We start from the raw sequence: 23993 nt of genomic DNA, 5'->3' as shown, positions 1-23993 counted from the left end.
AGTGACTGGAGGGAGTCCGAGTAGTGTGTATGCGGGGACATTGTTGAGGCCACGTTATGTCAAGGATCTGGGTACCGTATTTTCTGGCTTATTAGACGCACGGGCATACAAGATGCACCCTAGTTTTGGCCTCATATTTTGGAAAAAATAATAATAACCCTTCTATTATCCTTCGATACTGTTTACGGTGAAACTAAGAAGCGATCTTTTACCAACTGATGTAAATAAAAATTTATAAAAAAATTATTGATAAAAAAAATAATAAAATTAAATACAGTAATATATTTTTCTCAAAATAATGGTATACGCTTGGGTAAATGTTCAACCAATAATGAAATGTTTGTTTCTGAAAAAAACAGAAGTAACGTAACAGAAATTCTTACTCACCCTAAGACAAATACGGGCATCAATTTCTCTTTGTAAAAGATGGTTGGAATTGAAAAATCCTGATCCAGTCCAATTAGCCCGCCATACCATAAAATCGCGAGATCATAGAGGAATACCATAAAAGCACGAGATTATATTATAGAGGAAGCAAACACATGGGAAAATGAAACAAGTTTTTACTTACGTCTGATTGTGAGATTCATATCATGCAGATTTCAACAAATTTTCCACAAAAAAAGATTACTGGTATGTATTGTTGCCATAGATTGTAACCACTAATAATTGTTAAAAATATATTTCAACAGATAAATCTTAAGTAAAATTGGTGTGAATTTCAAAGGGAAGTTTTCAGAACTCAGTTTACCGGCACTGCGTCATCGAAGATGCATTGCCGGTAGTCTATACCCGGAAAATCACGCAGGGTGATTTTCCGGGTATTTCTTCACAAAAAAAAAAAAACGCGTCTTATAAGCCGGAAAATGCGGTATATTCTTACCATGTGTACGCCCTATACAAAAATTTCATTACTTCATATAGCATGTCCTACCCACTTTTTTTCTTACTATTGAATACTTCATGAACTGTCAAACTAATAGAGTAAGCTTATCTGCAAAAAGATCTAAACTTCCCCAACACTTCCTAATTCATTTCACAAATATGTGTGGTCTCAATTCTAATCTCAATGATGTCCATTTCCACTTGCAGTCTGCCAAATCCCATTTGCTTTTTCTGACAGAACCTCAGTTATTGGTCGATTCAACTACTGCTCATCTCAGTTGCCCAAATTATTTGCTAGATAATTCCTTTTGCCTCAAAGGTGGTACTTATGCATATGTCCGTTCCAATATTCCCTATCAGAGACTTGGTAATTTGGAATCTCCTCTTTTCGATCTTCTCTGGCTTAAAATCTCTCTACCTCATTGTGTCAAATTCATCTGTTGTCTCTACCGTTCTCCCAACTCCACTAATCACTTGGAGCTCTTTGACTTCCTCTCTTTGCAACATGACTTTCTCTAGTCCAACTTTCCCAACAGTGAGATAATTTTCCTTGGTGATTTTAATGTTCACAACTTCAGCTGGCTTCCGTTTTTTAGTCACACCGACCCAGCTGGTCGAGATGCTGAGGCTTTTGCAATTACTAATGACCTTGCACAGATTGTTCATTTATCTATAAGAATACCGGACAATCCTAACCATACAGCCAACATGCTGATATTTTTCTCACAAACAACCCTTCTAAGTACACGTTCGAAGTGAGAGGCCCTTTAGGCACCTCAGATCACAACTTGGTGATTGTCTCTTCTCCAATGGAGCCTTTATCTCATGGCTATTCCAAACCTCATATTGTTTGGCATTACAAGAATGCAAAATGGGATGATCTGCGAGATTTCTTTTCCTTGGTCGGATTACCGTTTCAAAACGTCTGATGCTAACGATGTTGACGTTTGCTCAGATCGTGTCAGTGAAATTATTCTTGCAGGAATGGAATCCTTTATCCCATGCTCTACTTTAAATTCTTGTCCTTTATCTAAACCTTGGTTTTCCAATAAATGTGCTAAGGCTGTTCAAGAGAAGAACGTTGCATATTGTAATTGGCTTGTTTCTAATTCTTCAGTTTAATTTTCTACCTACACCTAAGCTCGCAACAATTATTAATCAGTCCAAACTAGAGTTTGAACAAGCTAAGAGTAGAAAACTTGCTTCTTGCCCTTATGGCAGTAGAGCATTCTGGTCTATTGCGAAAGCTATTGGCTGCAACTTTTGCCCATCTCTGCTCCCACCTCTGTCCAAACCAGATGGTTCTGTTGTCACTTCAGCCAAGGATAAAGCTGACCTGCTAGCATTCCATTTTTCTTCCAACTCGTGTATTAATGATCTTGGTAAAACACCTCCCACCATTCCCAACATGCTCCATTCAATGCACCACCAAATACGGAGGATGTGGAAAGGTCAGGGAATGACCATTGCATATCCCTGGAGCAATATGGCCTTAGCTGCTAATGCTCCTAAAAACCAAACAACAACAACAACCATTCAATGCCTCCTGTGGTCTTCTGTCAAAAGGATTTTGACAAATCTTGATTCTAAGAAAGCTCCAGGTCCCGTTGGTATTTCTCCACTTGTTCTCAAAACCTGTGCTCCTGAACTTACTCCTGTTTTTTGCCACCTTTTTTCACTTATAAATTCAAGGAAGAACTAGAGAACAGACTATTAGAGGTATATGGGCAGATTTTTTTTTTTTTTTTTTTGCTGAGGCTGTACAAGCTTGCTTTCTTGTATCATTTGCCACTACTAATACACAACACAACCAGGCTGCCATGCACGGAAACTGAACTTGGCCTGTTACAACGCAAGATTGCTCGTCGGTGAAGACAGAATATTAGAGCTGGAAAAGGAATTAGAAAATGTGAATTGGAATATCATCGTTTTGGCTGAAACAAGAAGAAGAAATGAATCACTTATAAGTTTATCACGTGGAAATCTGCTGTACACCAATGGAAACAGTGAAAGGAGTGAAGGTGGAGTTGGCTTTCTGGTCCATAAAGATATAAAAAACAACATTTCAGAATTCAAAAGTACATCACTAAGAGTGTCAAGACTGCTACTCAGGATTTCTAAGAGTTATAAGCTAAAAGTTATAATAATTTATGCACCAACATCGACCCATGATGATGAAGAAATGTACACTGAAATTGAGAGTCTTCTAGATGAACAGAAAACTCACTACACTGTCATTATGGGGGACTTCAATGCTAATGTTGGAAAGAGACAAAACAGTGCAGAAAGAGAAACTATAGGAAATTTTGGAATTTGTGAAAGAGTGAAAGACATGCAATTTGCAGAATCTCGTGAAATGTCATGGAAGAGCCCAAATGGATTAACAACTAATGAAATCGACTTCATCCTCACTAACAGAAGATCTATCGTGAATGATATTACTGTCCTGAACAAGGTAAATGTTAGAAGTGATCACAGAATGGTAATATGGACACTTTATATAGATGTAAGAAAAGAAAGAAAAAAGCTGACTCTAGTAAATAATACAAAGGTCTTTGCGATAACAGAAGAGGAGAAAAAGCAGTATATACCGGAACTTAAGAACAAGTTTGAGCTTCTGCAGACTGCTCATGACCAAAATATCAACGAGGAATATTACAACTTTCTGAAAGTGATAAAGTCCAAGAAACCTATAGGTAAAAAGAAATCCAAAGAAAAAAAAAAAAGTCAAGAAACGCTGGTCATGATGAACCGAAGACAACAAATGAAGAGCAAGATAAACACTGACAAGGAGAAAATTGAGTATACTGAGTTATGCAAAGCCATTAGAAAGAGTCTCAGAGAGGACATAAGAAGATTTAATACAAGAAAAGTAGAACAAGCATTAAGGGAAAACAAAGGACTTAAATCAGCAGCCATGAGCAGTAATAATACAGAAAGCCAAATGATACTGAAACTGAACAATAGCAATGGTGTACTTATAAATAGCAGAGAAGGAATAATTCAAATAGCAGAAGACTACTATAAAGAGTTATACAAGGAGCAAGGGAATGATGCCAGCAGTGGGGAAGATGGATCGCAAATTAGTAACAGATACAACATACCTGATATCCTTCCTGATGAGGTAGAACATGCATTGAAAAAAATGAAGAATCAAAAAGCCCTGGGGGAAGATGAAGTTACTGTAGAGTTATTAAAATTGGGAGGAAAACTGGCAAGACTCTTCATAAAATGCATTAGAAAAGGTGTGACACCTAAGGAGTGGAATAATGAAATTATAGTTTTGCTGCATAAGAAAGGAGATAAATCAGAAATTGCAAACTATAGACCAATTAGCTTCTTATTCCACATCTACAAGTTGTTCACAAGGGTCATTACTAACAGATTAGAAAGAATACTTGATGACAATCCTGGCTTTAGGACAGGATTCTCAACTATGGATCACCTTCACGTAATGTCACAGCTAATGGAGAAAGCAAATTAATATAAAACACTATTATGCCTGGTATTTGTGGATTATTAAAAGGCATTTGACTCCATACAGCATAATGCAATATTTCGGGCACTGGAAAGACAAGGCATAGATGCCCCATATATTATGATTTTGAAGAAAATATATGAGAATGCTATCTCTTTTATTAGACTAGACAAAGACAGTGGCGGTGACACTAAGACAATCATTCAACCAATTTTTTTTTTTTCCCTTTTTTTATACAAAAAGCTCAAACACGAAAGGTATTAATTAAAACCTTTAGTTCTAATTAATACCTAATACAATAGCAAATTTAAAATTGAGAAAGGAGTTCGACAAGCCCGGGGACTTACATCTGGTGAGTATGGGCTTGGCACACCCAGGGTCCTGAGCTGGATATCATCATTCTTCTCCTTCTTGGTGATTTCTTTCTACTTCTGACTCTCTCTCTCTCTCTCAGGGTAATTTTGGGAATTTTTTTGGCTGGTGCAGCATAAGCCTTAGGCTTCCTTGCAACATATGGCTATTAATAATAATAAAGAGACACAATATCTCTTGAAGTTGTTTACTGCTGCCCTTGAGGAGGCTTTCAGAAGATTAAACTGGTCACAGAAATGAGTCAATGTGAATAGAGAATACCTAAACCATTTATGATATGCAGATGACATCATTGTGTTCATAAGCCACGATCCCAAAGAATTAGAGGAAAATCTTAATCAGCTATGCAGAGTTAGTAAGGATTTTGGACTAAAGATGAATATGGCTAAAACAAAAGTAATGATGAACAAGTATGCCACAGAGAATATTAATTGGAAAGTAATTGAAAAGATGGAGTCATATACTTATCTGGGACAAGTCATTAGCTGTAATAATGATAAATGGCTGGAAGTCAAGAGAAGAATAAATTTTGGATGGATAGCATTCAAGAAATATAGTCACATACTGAGGAGCAATATCCCAATTTTTCTGAACCGTAAAATAATGAACCAATGTATACTCCCCACCATGACTTATGGAAGTGAAACTTGGGCACTCGCCAAAAAATGGAAGAGAAGCCGAGAACTAAACAGCGAAGAATGGAACGAATTATATTGGGAATCAGACTGTTAGATAAGAAGAGGAACACGTGGATTAGGCAGCAAACTCAAGTAACGGACATCCTTATCAAAACTAAAGAACTAAAATGGTCTTGGGCAGGACATATAGCTCGAACACATGAACTAAGAAAATAACAGAATGGTACCCAAGAGGAGCTAGAAGAAAACCTGGAAGACAACAACAGAGATGGACAGATGAAATTCATAAGTTTGTGGGTAGTAAATGGATGGCCATTGCACAAAACAGAAGGAACTGGAAAGTTGCTGGAGAGGCCTTCATCTTGCAGTGGATTGAAAATAACTGATGATGATGATGATGATGAATACACAATATTAATACTAAATCATGGTTGGAAAACCTGTACACAGTTTTATATGAATGGATTATGCTCAAATTTTCTGAAGGTATTTTTCTCTCTAGCCAAGTTAGCATTAGTAGAGGCACACGATTCAAGAAAGCAAGCTTATACAGCATCAGCCAAAAAAAAAAACCCATTCCCATTTCACTGATCCATTCATTCCGAATGTTTGTCTAGTTCTGCCTTAAATTTATTTAAGCTATCAACTTCCAGGGCAACAGATGGAAGTTTGTTTGGGCAATCAACTATCAGCTGGCTAAAGGCAAACTTCCGCACATCTATTCTACAACTGTTGTTCCTCAGTTTGAATCTATGCCCCCTCAGGTTTGTAATCTGAGCAAGAATCCCATCAGCATTAAGCCTGCTCAATCCGTTCAAGGCCTTATACACCTCAATCAGATTGCCTCGCAGGTGCCTAGTCTCCAGAAGCTGCAGTTTGCAGAACTTAAGTCTTTCTTCATAAGAGCACCTCTTTGTTCCCTTTACCAGTCTTGTTGCCCTTCTCTGTACTCATTCTAGCACTCTACATCCTTCCTAAAATGAGGCTTCCAGACCTGTACCCAGTACTCAATGATATACAGAACAAAATTCCTGTATATCATTGACAAGACCCCGTGACCTACTCTGGCAGCCTGTCTGCACTGCTCAGAGAACTTCATATCTGACTGCACAATTACCCCAAGGTCTCTTTCATTCTCGCTACCCTGAGTGTAACACGACATGGTACATTTCTTTGGGGTTATTGCTACCCATATGCAGTACTTTGCATTTGTCAATGTTAAACTTCAGTTGCCACTTCTCAGCCAGCCCATCTACCCAACTTTTGCAGATCCTGTTGCAGCAGCATACTGTCATTACTGTTATTAACAATTCTGCCAACCTTTGTATCATCTGCAAACTTTGCAATTAAGCTTGATATACCTTCATCAATATCATTGATAAATATATAAAACAACAATGGGCCCAACACCGAATCCTGAGGGACACCACTAATAACATTAGTCCACGTAGAGCAGTAACCATTGACCACCACTCTGTCTTTTCCCACTCAACCATCCTTTTATTCATTGTAGCAATTTTCCCTTAATGCCATACTGCTCCAATTTGTACAGTACTCTTCCATGTGCAACAGTATCAAAAGCTTTCCAAGAAATCCAAGTATATGATATCAAAATTATTTTTTGCATCCATTTCCTTTGTGACCACATCATAGTATCCAATCAAATTGGTCAGACAAGACTTCCCCTTGACAAGCCCATACTGTGTCTAAATTATTGCTCTAGTCTTGTCTAAATGATCCTGCAATGCTTCTTTAACCAGTGATTCCATTATTTTTTTCTGGAACAGAAGTCAAACTAACCGGTCTGTAATTACTTGTGTCACCCTTTGATCCTCCTTTGTGAATTGGACATACATTTGCACATCTCCATTCATGGGGACTTCTCCTGAGCCCAAGGATGCTTTCATAATTATGGCTAAGGGTGTGCTTACTCCTTTTGCTGCTACCTTAATATAACTGGATAGATCCCATCCACCCCAGGTGCCTTTCTTATGTTTATCTTGAACAATTTCTGCTCCACTTTGCTCTCAGTTAATACAAAATCGTTCAACTCCCTGTCAGAGTCTGATAAATATCTGGCCATCTCCTCCTTGAATAACTCCTCATGTGTGTGAATGTAGATGCCAAGTACCTATTTAGTTCGGCAGCTATCTGAGAATGATCATCTACAGTCAAACTGTTGATATTAAGTGGACCAATCTGATTCATTCCCTTCCTTTTAGAGTTTATATAAGTAAAGAAGTCTCTGCTGTTTTTCTTTGCATCCTTTGCCAAAGAATGTGAATCCCCTCGAGTCTCAGTTTGTCTGACATCCATTTAGGCCTGAACCTAGAGCAGTATTTCTTAGTTGGAACAAAAAGCCTAATAGCTTCCAAGATTACTTTCTTTAATCCTTCTCATTTAGAATTTGCTGTTGCTAATGTCATCATCAGTTGGTTCCACTGTATAAAACCTAAAAAATCCGAGACCCCTGTAGTCTCCTTTACCAAAGCAAAAACCCTTCCCTTAACCCCTATGGTAGTTACATCTTTAAGTAAATCTCACATCAGCACACTGTGATCACTGCCACCAGTGGTTCCTTTATCTGTAAATTCTTAATGCACAATGAATAACTGCTGATAATCATATCAAGAGTGTTACTCCCCTTGTTGCCTCTCTAATATGCTGTTGTGGATCCAATAAATCTACTAAAGCCCTCCTAGTGTGCGAGTACCAAACCACAAGTTCCAGTCTATATCTGGGAAGTTAAAATCCCCCACTATAAGACACTCTGATTTACTGGCCCATCCTATTTCTCTGTATAATTATTCATTTTACTCATCAGAGTCATTAAGCCTATAACAAACTCCTGCCATCATTTTTGCTTTCCCAGTGCTTATGTCACACCAAACTGACTCAACATTGCACTGTCCATCTGTGTCAACTGGATGCATTTATTTAGATTTCATGTGTTTCTTAACTAACAGCATTACTCCTCCTGCCTTCCTATTCTGTCTATCCTTTCTGTACACATTGTACTCTCTGAATTCCAATTCTGCATCCCTTATATCTGAGTGGCACCAGGTCTCTGATATTCCAACAATAACTCCCTTTGATATCTTGACCAACACTTTAAATTCATTAAATTTATTTTCTATACCCCTAGCATCGGTGTACATGTAAGTATACATGCTCCTATTCGTACTCTTAGTTACTCTAATACAGCCCATGTATTTACTTGTTTCATGACCCTCAGCAGTTCCTGAAATCCCCAGCAACTGGCTTTCCGGGTTGCTGCTCATTCCAATAGAAGTAGTGCAAGAATCATTTCCGCCTCTGCCTGCGGCTACTCCTAACCTATTAGTCTGTGAATTCCCCCCTCCCAAGCTAGCAGTTTTTCGACCCACCTAACATTGCCTCAATAGCATTAGCAAATATTCTTGCACCATTTCTATTTAAGTGTATCCCATTCCTGTAGAAGCAATTTTTTACTGTTAACAAGCACAGACCATGCTGAGAAATTCTACCCTACGAGCCCTGCACAATCTCTCCAGGTCGAATTGATTGACAAGACTCAACATATACTCCCTCCTATCGTGTCTGGGCAGGATTGCAGTTACTTTCAAATTTAACCCTAACTTGCGACTTTTTTCAGCATTGACCTGTACTTGCTTAGTAAATCCACAGATCTACTCTTAATGTCATTAATGCCAACGTGTACAACGATATTACCTTTTGTGCCCTTAAAAGATGAACATGCTAATGGAGATCATCAGTGACTTAACAGTGAGCATCAGTGACATAATGTATTGAGAGGTTCATTATGGTCACAGAAGCCAATGTGCCAACAACTAACAAACAACAACAACATCAAGCATAATGTAATGTTTATATATAGTGTTTATTTTAAGCATAATATAGCATTTATAGTGTTTTTATTGTTAAAAGACAAATTTATTTTTATTAATTGGGACTCTAGGTAATTCCTAGATAAATTGTCGAGTTATAGGGATAACACCCTTATATACAAGTTTTTTTGTTTTTTCAGTTTAAGGTCCTAATGGACCTTAAACTGAAAAATCATTTGTTCATTAAACCAAAAAAATTAACGTTTACTGTACTTGTTGCTCAGTTTTATGGTGCTCAGCATATTTTACTCACCATGTTGTTTGCCCATTAACTCTTTTTGTGTATGTTCATTTTATTGCTATTATGTGTTACCAACATACTTAATAGCTACATCTGATAATTACTTTAACTGTGTCATCCTTTTAAATAAACTTGATCAATAAAATACTTATACTGTGTGTGAGCATGTGCATGTATGTGCACAATTAAACTTAAGCATGATAATTTCCTTTTCCTTTTGTATATATTTTCTTTTATATTTTTATTTCTTTTTCTATAGGACTGTTATTTAGTGATAAAGAATTGGAAGATCTCAAGATAGAAGATGAGATGTAAATGAAATTTTTAAAGTGAAATATATATATAATTAGAGAAAGAGATAGTTGCCCATTATTAATGATATAAAATAGTGTAAGATTACAAAGCTGCATTTGTGCAGAGTAGCCATGGCAATGACAGACTTGAGCCGGCACATTGTCCTGATGGAACACTCCTATGCTGAGTTTTCCTCAACATTTGTCTTTGATGGTTTGATGCAAACACCTTACAAGGTATGCGTAATATGCCATGTGACGGCCTGTCCTTTCTGAAGGTAATTCCATTAGCAACACTCCATCAGTGGGCTTCAGTGTTTGAGGTGAATGGCATGTGCTGTCTGGACAAACAGATGGCTCACAATCCCTCTAACAGCAGAAACATTTAGAGTGATCTTAATTATCTTTAGATAATTTTGCATACTGAGCAGTAGATTAAGCACAGACATGGCAAGCTTCTACTGAAGTCCTCTTAGTATACAAATCATAGGAAGGTGAAAGAACTATTTCTATATGAATTTGCATTTGAACCATTTTGTACTTATGTGCTTTTGTAGCACTGCAGAATTTAAATGAGAAATGAGTTCTTTGTGTCAGGTATATTGTAACCATTATAAATCAGTTGTTGTCACCCCCCCCCCACACAGTGTGGTTGCTGTTAGAAAGGTAAACCTATTTATGGGTAATCCAGCATCATTCAGGAGCTGACTGAGGAGGATTTCCTCTGAAACGTACCTAGCTACCTATTATACGTTACCCTCCAAAAATTATGCAGGCATATGTCTGCATAAGTCGATAGCTTAAATAGATTCAAGGCAGAACTAGACAAACATTTGAAGGGAGTGGATGGGTGAAATAAGAACGTTTTTTTTTGGCTGATGCTATATAAGCTTGCTTTCTTGCATCATGTGCCTTTTCTTGGAGAGTTCCACCCACTTAAATAGCAATCTGGACCCTTCCCCACATTTCTGTGACATACACAACTCTCTTGAGTAGGATTTTCAACAATGAATAATAGACAGCAGATATAGATCATAGTCCCAGATATAGATCATAGTCCTCCATTCCTCAGATGAACTCATTTGAGCTACCTTTATGTAATGTGTTAGTTTAGGCTTCACCTGATTGTTCAGTTCATACCATAAGTGTTCCATAGGCAGGACAGCCCAGAGAAGGTACATTATATATAGTATATATCAATATGTATATATTGATATAAATATAGGAAGAAAATTAGTTTCTTCTGAAAATGCAATATGTAGAAAATATGGGAATCAGTAATAATAAAAATTGCAATTTTAAATAAGATAAAAAGTTAATTCAGTAAATTATTTATTGCAGTGTAAAAAGTAATGTTTATATTATTTATTACCTCAATTTATGTATAAGCACTAAGAGACAATATATTCTTTTGTTTTTGCCATCCCTGAGTGTGTATCATTATGAACTGCATATGAAGATTTTTGTACATATTTTGAGATCTTTACTTAATGGTTTGTACAATTCGAATGATGCAATTCTCATGAAAGATTGCAAAGATACTTATATGAATGGATTAAGGGTTTACAAGATGGCAATTTTTCTGATATTGATGGGATGATCTGCTTGAGCAAAGTGAATTTTTTTCAGAAGTAGCAATAGTAATTGTATTTTGGACTCCTCCCCCCCAAAAAATTGTTCATTTCAGTAGTGGAGTAAAAGAAAGTTTAAAAACAGTTTGTTTTAAATGGAGATGGTATATTGAAATCTATATATATATATAGAATTAAAAATAATTTAACAACTGTGTTTCAGCCTAAATTTTTCAAAGATAAAAGTGATTAAAAATTATATGTTTAGAGGTGAGTCATGAATGGTTAATTGAATTCTCAATATGGTCTCTAGAAAGTGAGTTAACAAAAGGAAATTGCCATAGATTAATGTCATAGATAATTAGTAAAAAAAAAAAAAAAAAAGTTAGACTAGTTGATTGATGTTTATTTGCATTTGTACTTAAGAACTTGTAGTTACATATTGTATTGGGTAACCAAATCTTAATATGGGGCATGTCTTTTGGATGTAAGGCATCTGTATTCACAGGTCAGTTTGCGTGTTGAGTGGGTGGATAAACTCTAGTGGAAAACTGTGCACCCTTTGCCTGAGACTGGATAGCTACAGCTGTAATTGAAGAGGCCTAATAAACTCCACCAGTTGCATATGCGAGGCAAGCCCAGACCTCTCCAAATAAATGAGAGGTGATGACATATCATGCCTGCTAAGCTTCTGTGGAGGAATGTAGTAACGTAAATATTTTAAAAATAAAAAATATACGTTCATTAAATTGTAATTTTTTTTAAATGAAAGGCCCTGTGAAATATTTTTGCCTAGTAACCCCATAAAATTTCTAGCTAGCCTTGTCCATATGATTTAGGTTAAATTCTATGCTGGCTATTCCAACTAGTTATATTCATGTCTAAGAACCATTTTTGAACTTGCTAGCACTGGCAGTGGGAGCATGGGGCATTATCTTGCTGAAACAAACATGGGCTGTACCAAAGAACTGCCACACCATAGGAAGTATGGAATTGTCCAAAATATTAAGGTAGGTATCAGTCTTCATGGTTTCCCACACAGCTACTTAGGTTAGATTAAAAAGAACCCTCACCTTCACTGAACCTCACTGTTGGTACTATACAGTCTAGTAGCAGCAGATGTGCTCCAGGTTCCCTCCACATCCACACCCTTCTATCTGATTAGACTAGAGTGTAGTTAAATTCATCATTCCACAGAACTGATTTACATTGCTCTGCGGACCAGCCTTTATTGCACAATTAAGAATGCTGATTGCAGTTGATCTTTGGCTTATTGGCACTGCTCTGCCATGAAAACAGTCTGTGGAGCTCCTTATATTAAATGTTTGTACATCCCTCAACCCCTACTTATGCATTAAACTCTTCATTGATACTATTTAGAGTTATCTGACAAGGTTATTATAATACTCTTCCAGGTAACGTCTTGTCACACGTGGTGAGCCTTCATGGTCTTTCTGAGCATTGCTGGATGGCAGTGGCTTGCTCATGTTTCCATTTCACAACAGCACTTATGGTCAGCTTTGGATTGGGTATCCGCTCAGAAATTGCTTGTTTGACAAGTCAGCAGTACGACATCCAAAAATAATAGTTCTTAAATTCAGTCACCTTCACTCCCTGCCACAATCAGAACAACTAACTTGTGTGGCTTATATGCCTTCCTTGTATAATGTTCTGAGTCACTTGTTTATCTGGGAAGGCCCAGTTGACTATGGAAATAGGATGTGTGGATACTTTATTGGAGGGTTATGGTAAGCATTTTATTTTAGTTAGGAATATTTATATTTTAATACCACCATAACTTCAGAGGTGATGAGTATTCTGCCTTAATTTTAAAAAAAAATTTTATGGAACCCCCAAACACAAGAAGTATTAGAACCTGTAGTCCTTAGTATGGTGCATGGGTTGAAGGTTGAGAAGATAAGATGTTTGTCAACACTAGACTTGAACTTCTGTAGATTGTAATTTTCAGGAAATATGTGTGAAGGAAGTTTGTTACAATAAATGGAAGTTGAATGAATAAAGGAGGAAGAAGAAAAGTGGATTCTATGAGTTCGAAGTTGGACATAAAAGGATGTTGACTGGTTTCGGCACTTGTTTGGACCACTTTGGAAGAGAGAGAGCAGGAATTATGGGAACAGTGCCAATGGAAATATCTATAGAAAATACATGCAGCAGAAACAGAACATTATGAGACAGAGAGTGGAGAGACTGTTAGAGATATGAGTCATTAATTAACTTAACTGCCCTCTTTTGAATATAATCTAGAAGCCTGAGAGAGAGAGAGAGAGAGAGAGAGATTTTGGGGGCACTGCCCAAGATATGATAATGTATAAGCTTGCATTCTTCCATTCATATGCCTCTACTAATGCTAATATTCCTTGGTAGGGCAGATTTGTGATTTGTACAGTGGGACAGCTGTTTGGAAGTAAACTAATGCTGAGAGAAAGAGAAAACCCAGTTTTTTAGATGTAGAGCAAGCAATATTTATAGTGCACTTATGTTAAGAGAGATTAGAAGTCAGGGTAATCCCCAATAGAGTATATGATCTTACCTAATAATTGGAGTGTCATCGAAGATAAGCATAGCAGCAGAAGAATCCTCTTTGTGAGATATAAGACAGGACTGAGTTTTAGAAGGACTGAAATCAACTAAGGATTGAAATCAACTAAGTTATCTTTGCTCCACTGGAGGATTACTTGGAGATCAGCATTTAAGGAATTGGTAGTGGATATTTGAGAAGTTGAAGCTGTTTCTGCAGGGTAAGGTTTCTCAAACTGTTAGTGGAATGCAATGGGCTATCATCGGCAAAACTATGGATAGGATTTCTGGTCATAGGAAGGAGGTCATTAATACAAGACGAAAAGAGTAGGAGAAAGAATTGAACCTTGGGGAACACCAGCATGAATGAAGAAGTTAGAAGACAGAGCGCTATCTACCATCACCCATAATGAGCAGCCAAGAGAAAAGTGGATACCCAATTATGATAAACAGTTGGCAAACCATAAGATGTAAGCTTATTTAGAAGACTTTAATGCCAAACACGAACAAAAGCCTCTGAAATGTCAAAAGCAACTGCTTGAGTTTCACCAAACAATTCCATTGAATTTGTTTATAGATGGGTAACATAAGCCAGAATATCACCAGTGGATTGACACCGATGGACACCATACAGGTGATCATTGATCAGATCAAAAGTTTTTAGATAGTTTAAGAGTTAGTGGTTAATTGATTTCTCCATTACTTTAAAAAGAGTAGAAGTAAGTGCAGTGAGATGATAATTGGATGGGAGGGATTTGTCACCCATTTTAGGAACTGGCTGGATTTGGACAAATTTCCAAGCAAAAGGAAAAACACTTTTGGAATAAGAACAAGTGGAGAAATACCATCAGGACCTGGAGACTTCTTAGCATCAAGATTGATCAAAATCCTTTTGACTGAAGACCACAGGTAGAATTGAATGGAGTATACTGGGAATAGTGGGAGGTGGTTTACCAAGTTCATTAATACACGATTTGGAAGCAAAATAGGATGATAGCAGGTCAGCTTTATATTTTGAAGTGGCAATAGCACAATCTTGTTTTGACAGAAGTGGGAACAGAGATAGGCCAAAGTTGCGGCCAATAGCTTTGGCAAGAGACCAGAATGCTCGGCTACCATTTGGACAAGAAGCAAGTTGTCTACTCTTAGCTTGTTCAAAATTTAGTTTGTGCTGATTAATAACTGCTTTATGATTGTTGTCAACTTTGGTGTAGACAGAAAATGAACCTGGAGGTTTGGATGCAAGCCAATTGCGATATGCAACATTCTTAACTTGAATAGCTTTAGCTCATTTATTGGAAAAGCAAGGCAATAAAAGATGAGTTTTTAAGGTGGAGTGTGGAATTAAGGATTCCATCCCTACAATAATAATTTCACTGACAAGATCTGAGCAAATATTGACATCAGAAGAATTGAAACAGTAATCCAATCAAGGAAAAGAAATGAGCTAAAGCTGTTTTTTGTAGCCATTCCCAACCTCATGTTCTATTGCCAAACAACATGAGGTTGAGAATGGCTACAAGAGAAAGAGTCCATTGAAAAAGAAACCATCACCAATTTATGATCTTAGGTGCCTAGAGGGCCACCGACCTTGACCGTGTATTTAAAGGGTTGTTTGTGAGAAAAAAAAAGTGTGATTAGTTATGCCTGGTATTATGGTAGATAAATGAAGAATCTGTGCGAAGTCATTAGTAATTGCAAAAGCCTCAGCATCACAACCAGCTGGGTTCGTATGACTAGAAAGTGGAAGCCAGCTGGAGTTGTGAACATTAAAATCACCAAGGAAAATTACCTCACTGTTAGGAAAGCTGGAGTGGAGAAAGTCAAGTTTCAAAGAGTTCCAAGTGATTAGTGGAGTTGGGAGAACAATAGAGGCAACAGATGAATTTGACCGAATGTGGTAGAAAGATTTTTAGCCAGAGAAGAACAAAAAGAGGAGATTCTAAATTACTGTCTGTGACAAGGAATATCAGAACTGCCATGGGTGCAAGTACTCCCTTTGTAGCGAAAGGAATCATATAGCAAATAATCAGGACAACCAGTGGCATAACTAGAAAAAGTGGGCCCCAATTCAAAGTTTAGTGTTGGTTCCCCTGAAAATATTTGTTTTGGTTAAAGTGACCAGATCCTTAGTATTCCAATGTGGGACATCGATTTTACAATCTCCCCTCCCCCCTAAAAATAATATACACATATATATATATTTATTTTTGATATATAAAAAAATATTCACATACAAAATATAAATTAAATACATATACTTCTTTGAACTAAACTTATAAAATAAAATATCACGCTTCTTAAAAAAACAAATAGCCTATATATATATATATTTTTTTTTTCACGTATATTTCTTTTATTTCATAAAAATACTATATTGTATAGATATTTCTGTGAAATAATAATAAAAACACATACGAAAAGTGTAAATAGGCACTGCTCTGGTTATTTTAGCTTCATTTCTGCATTAGAGGTTCGACAGTAACAAATGTTACTGTCGAACCTCTAATGCAGAAATTTGTTTCACCTGTAACAAATGTAAACACACTTGTTACAGGTGAAAAAAATGGTTGGAAGAACGGTCCATTACAACTCTTAGCTGGCCAGGAAACAGTGAGGACCTGAATCCTATAGAGAACTGTTGGCTTTGTGTGGAAGTTGCAGTTGCCAGAAAGAAGCCAAAGACCCTTTGTGAACTTCAGGAAGCCATAATTCGTGTTTGGAACCCCGAACTATCAGTTGATTATCTTCAGAAATTGATCTTGTTAATGCCTTGACGGTGTGCTGCTGTCATCAGGGCCAGAGGTGGTTCAACTAAATATTAGTTTGCACCTAGTGAACTTTTCATTTTGTTTTCCATTTAAAATGATAAACTGAAGCAAATTGAGGGCTTCTGATAACATTTCAGCCATAATTGTCGTGTTAACCAAAACTGTTGTATAAAGGCTGCAAATGCTCATTTTGAGAGCACCTGTCAAATATTACTTAGTTTTGCCTTAACTATTAATAAATATCTTTTGTTTATATTTCTATTTGTGATGCTAGTCATTAATGTAACATACCATCACGAAAAAGGGTTAGAAATGTGAAATTCCTAGGTGATGCACTTTCTTTGAACACCAGTGTATATGCTAACATGCCTAAAAACATCCCCACTAAATTTTAATTATGATGCAAGAAAGCAAGCTCTGCAACATCAGAAAAAAAAAATACATATAAATTAATAAAATAAAATAGGAATAGAACAAAAAAAATGCATCATTTGTCCACCACATCTAACAGTTTGTTTAATTCTTCCTTCAGTTTTTTCAAGCTGCCTGCTTTCACAACTCCAGATGGAAGTTTGTTCCAACAATTAATTATTCTCTAACGTAAAGCAAAATTTTTGCCATCCTTAATTTAAATTTATATCCCAATTATGCATGTTGTTCTGAGAAAGACAACACACATAAGCCATCAGCATTTAATATAGTCAATCCAATTAAAGCCTTAAACACTTCAGTTAGGTCCCTTTCCAGTTCCCAGATTACAGATGCAACAATTTCATAACTGAAGTCTTTCTTGGTAAGAGAGTATCCTTTTGTGCCTCTAACTAATCTTGTTGCTCTTTCCGTCTGTTTCAAATGACCATATCCTTCCAAAATGAGGCTGCTAGTCATCCTGTATGCAGTACTCTATGCAGTCTTATACAGTGGGATGATCACCTCCTTATCCCTGCTGGCAAAATTATTATAAATCACTGACAGAACCCCATGAGCTGCCTAGCAGTTTTTTGCAATACTCAGCAAAATTCATGTCAGACTATACAATTACCTCCAGTTTTTTTTTCACTACCTGGATTGTGGTACCACTAATCAATATTTTATTCTGGAATCACTGCTACTCAGATACAACTTGCTTTTATCAACATAAACCTTCCACGTCTGAGCCCATCTGTTTTAATTTTTGTAGGTCTTGTTTCAGTAGCATACTGTGATTGCTATCATTAACCACCTGCCAACGTTTGTGTCATCTGCAAACTTAGACATTAAACTTGATATGTCTTTTTCAATATTGTTTTCAATAAATGAGAGATTAGTGCTGGGTCCTGATAATGGGAGGGGAGAAAATCAAAGACATTGAAAAGTGTCACACAGATGTTAAAAATTGTAATTTTTTAACACTTTTTGTGGTCACTGTTTCTGCCACAAAACTTCAACTGTTGCATGGATTTCTTTAGGAGTGGAGAATGCAATTCTTCAGCTGAAAAGTGAAACATCTGAAGAATTCTGATATAATACTTTATATTCATTTTCAAAATTAACATTCCATTTCAGCTTTTTTGTTTATTATTTAAACACACCAATCATATGATTGGTGTGTTTAAATAATAGTGATTTGATTTGAGTGATTTGAAGTAATTGATATCATTTACTTCTTTCACAGGTCCTAGGTTCTAATAAAGTGTCATAAACAACCTCAGGGTTAGATCATCAAAGTGATTATTCAGACAAATCAATCAAAGTGATTATTCAGAACATGTATAACCTATAAGGTTATACATGTTCTGGTTGTATCAAAATACATGAAACTTGTATGTCTCAATCAACAGTGAAATTAAAATCTTGATCTATATAGACGTCAAAATTGTCAGGTCTACATACAATGTTTTTATGCTAGTTGCCTTCAGAAAGCAAATTCCTTTGCTTGCCAGGCCACTGACAGTAGGCTCACAGAAAGCATTAAAAACATGCTGACCTCTCTCATTCACTGGTCCTAAGAAGAAAAATGGCTTTGCCACCTTCAAATATAGTATACAGATTGTCTGACGTTGCTGTAGTTGGTCTTCAAAGGTCGGAGATCTTGGGGTCTTGTTTTCAAACTGTGAGTTTTATCAGCACATCAGAATATAACTCGACAAATAAGCAAGTTTTATTAAGAGATGGATTCCTGTGTGCTGTTGAAGTAACATACAGGAAACTGCATTTCTCAGTTCTTTTGAGGCCCTTGTACTGTCAATTATTGAATTTGTCTTACTGCTTTGAATATATACACCAGTCACTTGAAACACCAATTGGAACAAGTTCAAAGCCACTTCATTAATTACCTCATCAAAAGAGGGCCAGTGTTCAATCATATGATATTCCTCATGATGCTAGGTAATAGCTTTAGACTGTAGTCATACTCCACAAGAATGAACCGAAGGTCACCACCAGATGCAAGTTTGTTTTAGGAGAAAGGGGTGATTAGGAGCACTTGATACAAATGTAACAAAATAATGTATAGAATCTATTCTTATCTTATTTGATCTTGGCCTATAATATAAATATAATACAGTGGAGCGTCAGTTATCTGGAATAATTAATGTCAGACCTCTTCCTGATAACAAAATTTTCTGGATAATTGAATGTAAGGTAAAATTAAATAAATCCTGTTAAAATGTATTAAAATGAATTCATTTAATTTTAAAAAAATAATAAGTTATACATAAAAGTTCGCAAATTTACGTATGTATGTATATTCAGATAGGTCATCAGAACAGTTTCCTGCAAATTTTATGTGGAAAAATTTTATAAAGTAATTTTTTTAAAATAATGTTCGATCATTTTTTGTTTCGTTTGTTTTGACATTTTTTTTTGCTGCTAAATCTCTTAAGTTCCTTAATAATATCAATTTGATTATATCACATTCTTCCTGGTTTTCTGCCCATTTCAGTGCCATTTCTTTTTGTTGATATTTTACAGTAAAAAAAACTGAGAAAAATAATAAAATCATACAGTTTCAGGCCGATATTATTCTTACCAAATCTAGAGCTAAACATGTGAAATGAAGAGAAGAAAATATGTCATGGAAGCAAATGACTTAACTTATCACTCATGGTTTCCAAGAAAACTCATCAGTGTTAATCCAACATTTCTCCAAATATATGACGTAAAAAAAAAAAAAAAAAAAAGACAGATATACTCTTGTAATAATTTAACATTTCATTTAACATCTCACAGTAAATAAACATTTGTCTCAAATACTATCATTAATAAAAAAAAAGAAAAAGAAAAACCAGCCTTTCAAATTATTCCGGATAACTGATGTTCTACTATATCTACATTCACCCTCTTTTTTGTACTTCAGTATTAATCCCTCATCTTTATAAATAGTTAACAACATATGGCCAATGGCCTCGAGCTCATTCTCATGGTGGTTGGACTGTAGAGTCACTTGATATGCATAGGGCTTTGGATGATCTAAATCTGCTCCATAAAAATCAAATATTTACTAGACAAATCCTCACACCAGATCCTCCTTCAACCTGTCTTTTTCCATTTTCCAGCAGCTGGCACAAAAAAACTTATCTTCCATTTACCCAGATCCCAACCTAGCATCCATCAGAACAGTTTCCTGATCTGAACAGCTTTCCTTATCAATGAACTAAGTTAGATGCACCAGAAACTCTCGATGAATTTATACGAACTTCTCCAGAACAGGACGTTGCCTAGCTGACTGTGAACCATGTGGTTAATTTAATATTATTTAATATTTAATTGCTTAAGCTACTGTTCTTCTCGCTGTATAAAAATTTTTCTGTGAAACTGTTTGTCATGTTTTTCTGTAAACAGTATAAATATTTTTTTGAAGATATTCCTGTTTACAATTGTTGTTCTTTTGCCTGTATCTTTTAATTTAGTTTTATTCTTGTATTACCATTAACTAAATGATGTTATTTTTCTTGCAATACACAATAAATGGGTTCCCTTTTGTGTATACAGTACTTTTCTGAAATAAAATAAAGTAGCTGAAATAATAATAAAATTCTTGCATACATGTGTAGAGGGAGGTCTGGGTTTCTGATTATTTGTTTTGAATTGCTCATAATTCTCTTACTGAGTGACTTAAATAAATATTCAGTAAATACTTAAACCTGTATATATCAATACACTGTCATGAAAATGTAATAATCTATATAAAAATGCATTTTAAATTTTTATCAATTACTGTAGGATTAGCATTACATACTTCACTCAAGATGGCAATAGGATACCTGTAAAAGGGAAGATTGGTGATAATTTAATGCGTCTAGGTCAGCAGTATGACGTAGACATAGAAGGTATTTATTGTTTATATTAGTTGCATCATTTGTTGCTATTCATACACTGTGACATTTTAAAGGGTGTTGCACAAAAAAGTGCACATTTTGAATTGAAATATCTTTATTTGAAGCAGCATGTAAATTATTAAATTTTAAAATAAATTTACAAAATAATTTTAAAATAATATCACATAAATGACAGCTACCACAGGTAACACATTCAGGATCAGATCTGGCCTTTATGCATTCATTAGTTTTTCTGAGAATAATATTAGGGATTGTTTTTAATTCACTATATGTATGATTAAATAACTCCACAAAAAATAACTGGAATGTGTGTTTATGGTGACAGACTATACAGGATAAGTTTGTAAATTAAGGAAATTTGTTTTTGTATATTGAATAAGAAAATTTTTCATTGCCAAAGCATTAGTGTATACAGAATTGGAACAACTTTGCACTTAATTTTGTTGAACTAGAGAATTTTAGTAAATTTAATAAAAAGGTTTAACTGAATTGAAATCAGGTGACAGCATTTTTTATTATTATTATTATTTTTAATGATAAGGCTAATTTATCCTGACTTCCTTGCATCATTGTCCTTTTTTTTTTTTTTTATCATTTAATTTAACCCCAGGGGCTCACATCTGGTGAGTATGGGCTTGGCACACCCAGGGTCCTGAGCTGGATATCATCATTCTTCTCTTTCTTGGTGATTCCTTTCTACTTCTCTCTCTCTCTCTCTCTCTCAGGGTAATAGGGAAATTTTTTTTTTTTTTTGGCTGGTGCAGCATAAGCCTCAGGCTTCCTTGCACCATATGGCTATTATTAATAATAATAATAATTTGACATTTTCACCCCCTGAACAACCCTCAGGATCAGAATAGTGATCAGAACACTTAGCTACATATTTCTCATGAAAAACTGAAAATATTAACATAATCTGTTATTCTTATTAAGCAACATTGAAAACATAGTTATCGACTAACCCCTTCTCTATCTTGCAATCAAACTTAATTTTAACATGAGGTTCTCAGTCTTTTTGTAATAAATTAGTTTGTCTCTGTCTTTTTCTGTTTGCAAAATATAAAACTACATTAAAATCTAAATTATTAAAATTTCTATGAGTTTTTTGACATTTGGAAACCATGTGATGTGGAAGGAACTGCTAATCTCATTCATTCTTCTGGTCCGCATATTATTTGAAATTTTTTTTTTTCCAACTTCCCATGTGGAATTCAATACTCTATGCCATCTATGCATCTAAAAATGGATATATGTTATTACTCTTGTACCATTATTTACACCACATTATAAATCACCTCAGCTCCAGAAGTATTATATGCCATTTGTATTTAACATATACTAAATGTAATAGTATTCCACATCATTAGTATATGTAATAGTATTCCACATCATTCATTGAAATAATTTATACAGGTGTTTTCCAGCAGTTTTTGCTACATATTATTATGCTATGTTTTTACATTACGTTTTTCCCAGGGAAATATATCACTCATACAGCTAATGTTTGTGCATTGCAGCTTCAATATAGGGATTTAGCTGGTATGACTTGTACTTCCATTTCTTGAGTGTTAAATTATCTCATTTAATTTGGATGCATCCATCTTTCCAGTAATCAGCTTTAGCAGCTGTGAGAAAAATTTTTTTGCAATAGTGGTATGTTTCCACAGAGCAGAGGTTCACAACTTTTCTCGGTTCACGGTGCCCTTAGTATCCCAGTAATTTTTTCACAGCACCCCTAGGCTAAAAGGAATACCTAACAGTGGTTTTCGACCTTTTAATATATACCTATATAATAATTTTATTCTTTATATAGAGGTACTAAATAAAGATCAATTATAGATCAACACAAAATTAAAAAGATATGGTACAATGGATATATATTGTACCCTTTTATAATGAAATAAATATATAAATTTCAAAATAATAATAATAACTTTAAGTAACTTAAACCAAAATTACACGGCACCCCAAGAATGTTGTTGCGGCACCCCGGTTGAAAATCACTGCCATAGAGTCATGCTTGAAAAATGGTTTTAGAGATGGCTGTTTAGCCATCTCAATATCCACTGCTCTATTCCAATAAATTTATTTTGTTGACAAGCTTGGATTTACTGGTAAGATTCTAAGATGGATTGCTGGGTGGCTGCATGGTAGAAAGCAGAGGGTTGTGATTAATGGATATTCTTCAGATTGGTGTAATGTTATGAGTGGGATCCTTCAACAATTAGTTCTTGGACCACAAGTGTTTCTCATTTTCATAAATGACATCAACAAAGGGATAGGTGTAATGTCAAAATTTGCGGACGATGTAAACATTGGTAGAGTTATTAGTAATCAGTGCTAAGTAGTGCTCCTTCAGGATGACTTGAACGGACTTCAGAGAAGTGGCAGCTGTGGGGAATAGCAACCCCCAAATAAATTATGCATTTTTGGGGGTTGAAATAAAAACAGTAGAGGAGGAAGAGATCTGGGAGTTGCGATACAGGCAGATATGAAAGTTTCTGAATAGTGTAAGCAGGTAGCCAGTAAGGTCCATGTTGTCCTATCGATGATTTATCAAACATTATTCTGTAGAGATAGGGAGGTCATAATCCTACTGTATGAGGCCACAATAGCAAGACCATATTTGGAATACTGTGTTTAAGTATAGAGAACTCATCTGAAAAAAACATTGAGCTTCTTGAAAGGGTCCAAAGACAGGCAACTTGCATGGTGAGATCAGCAAAAGGGCAACCATATGAAGAAAGACTGATTATGTGAGCTACAGAGTTTACCAACCGGCATCTCAGAGGTGACTTGATTGAGGTTTATAAGGCTCTGAGAGGGATTAGTGAAATGAATGAAGGTGGAATTTTCACTGTTATTTTCACTATATGTCGTGTTGTTTGGCATTACAAGAATGCAAAATGGGATGACCTGCGAGACTTCTTTTCTTCTTTTCCTTGGTCGGATTACTGTTTCAAAACTTCTGATGTCAACGTTTGCTCAGATTGTGTCAGT

The 23993-nt window shown here is 35.6% G+C and overlaps 1 protein-coding gene across 3 annotated transcripts in view; it reads left to right on the top strand.

Annotated features, from left to right (window-relative positions):
• The window catches only part of Fdx1 (Adrenodoxin-like protein 1, mitochondrial Ferredoxin 1), a 141547-nt gene that overhangs the window by 29945 nt on the left and 87609 nt on the right, over window positions 1–23993 (top strand). For 2 of the 3 annotated variants that reach the window (XM_090372817.1, XM_090372816.1), the window contains exons 2-3: window positions 9761–9812; window positions 20878–20984. In XM_090372817.1, the coding sequence (XP_090228943.1) occupies window positions 9761–9812; window positions 20878–20984 (159 nt within the window). Of the gene's footprint in view, window positions 1–9760; window positions 9813–12780; window positions 13114–20877; window positions 20985–23993 lie in introns of all 3 variants that reach the window. The other variant, XM_090372818.1, reaches the window with a different exon arrangement.

The sequence above is a fragment of the Mastigoproctus giganteus genome, chromosome 4, assembly GCF_048544385.1.
Source record: "Mastigoproctus giganteus isolate SK-2022 chromosome 4, ASM4854438v1, whole genome shotgun sequence".
Taxonomy (NCBI): Eukaryota; Metazoa; Arthropoda; class Arachnida; order Uropygi; family Thelyphonidae; genus Mastigoproctus; species Mastigoproctus giganteus.
The sequence above is the reverse complement of the archived record's forward strand: the minus strand, read 5'-3'. Positions and strand labels throughout refer to the sequence as shown.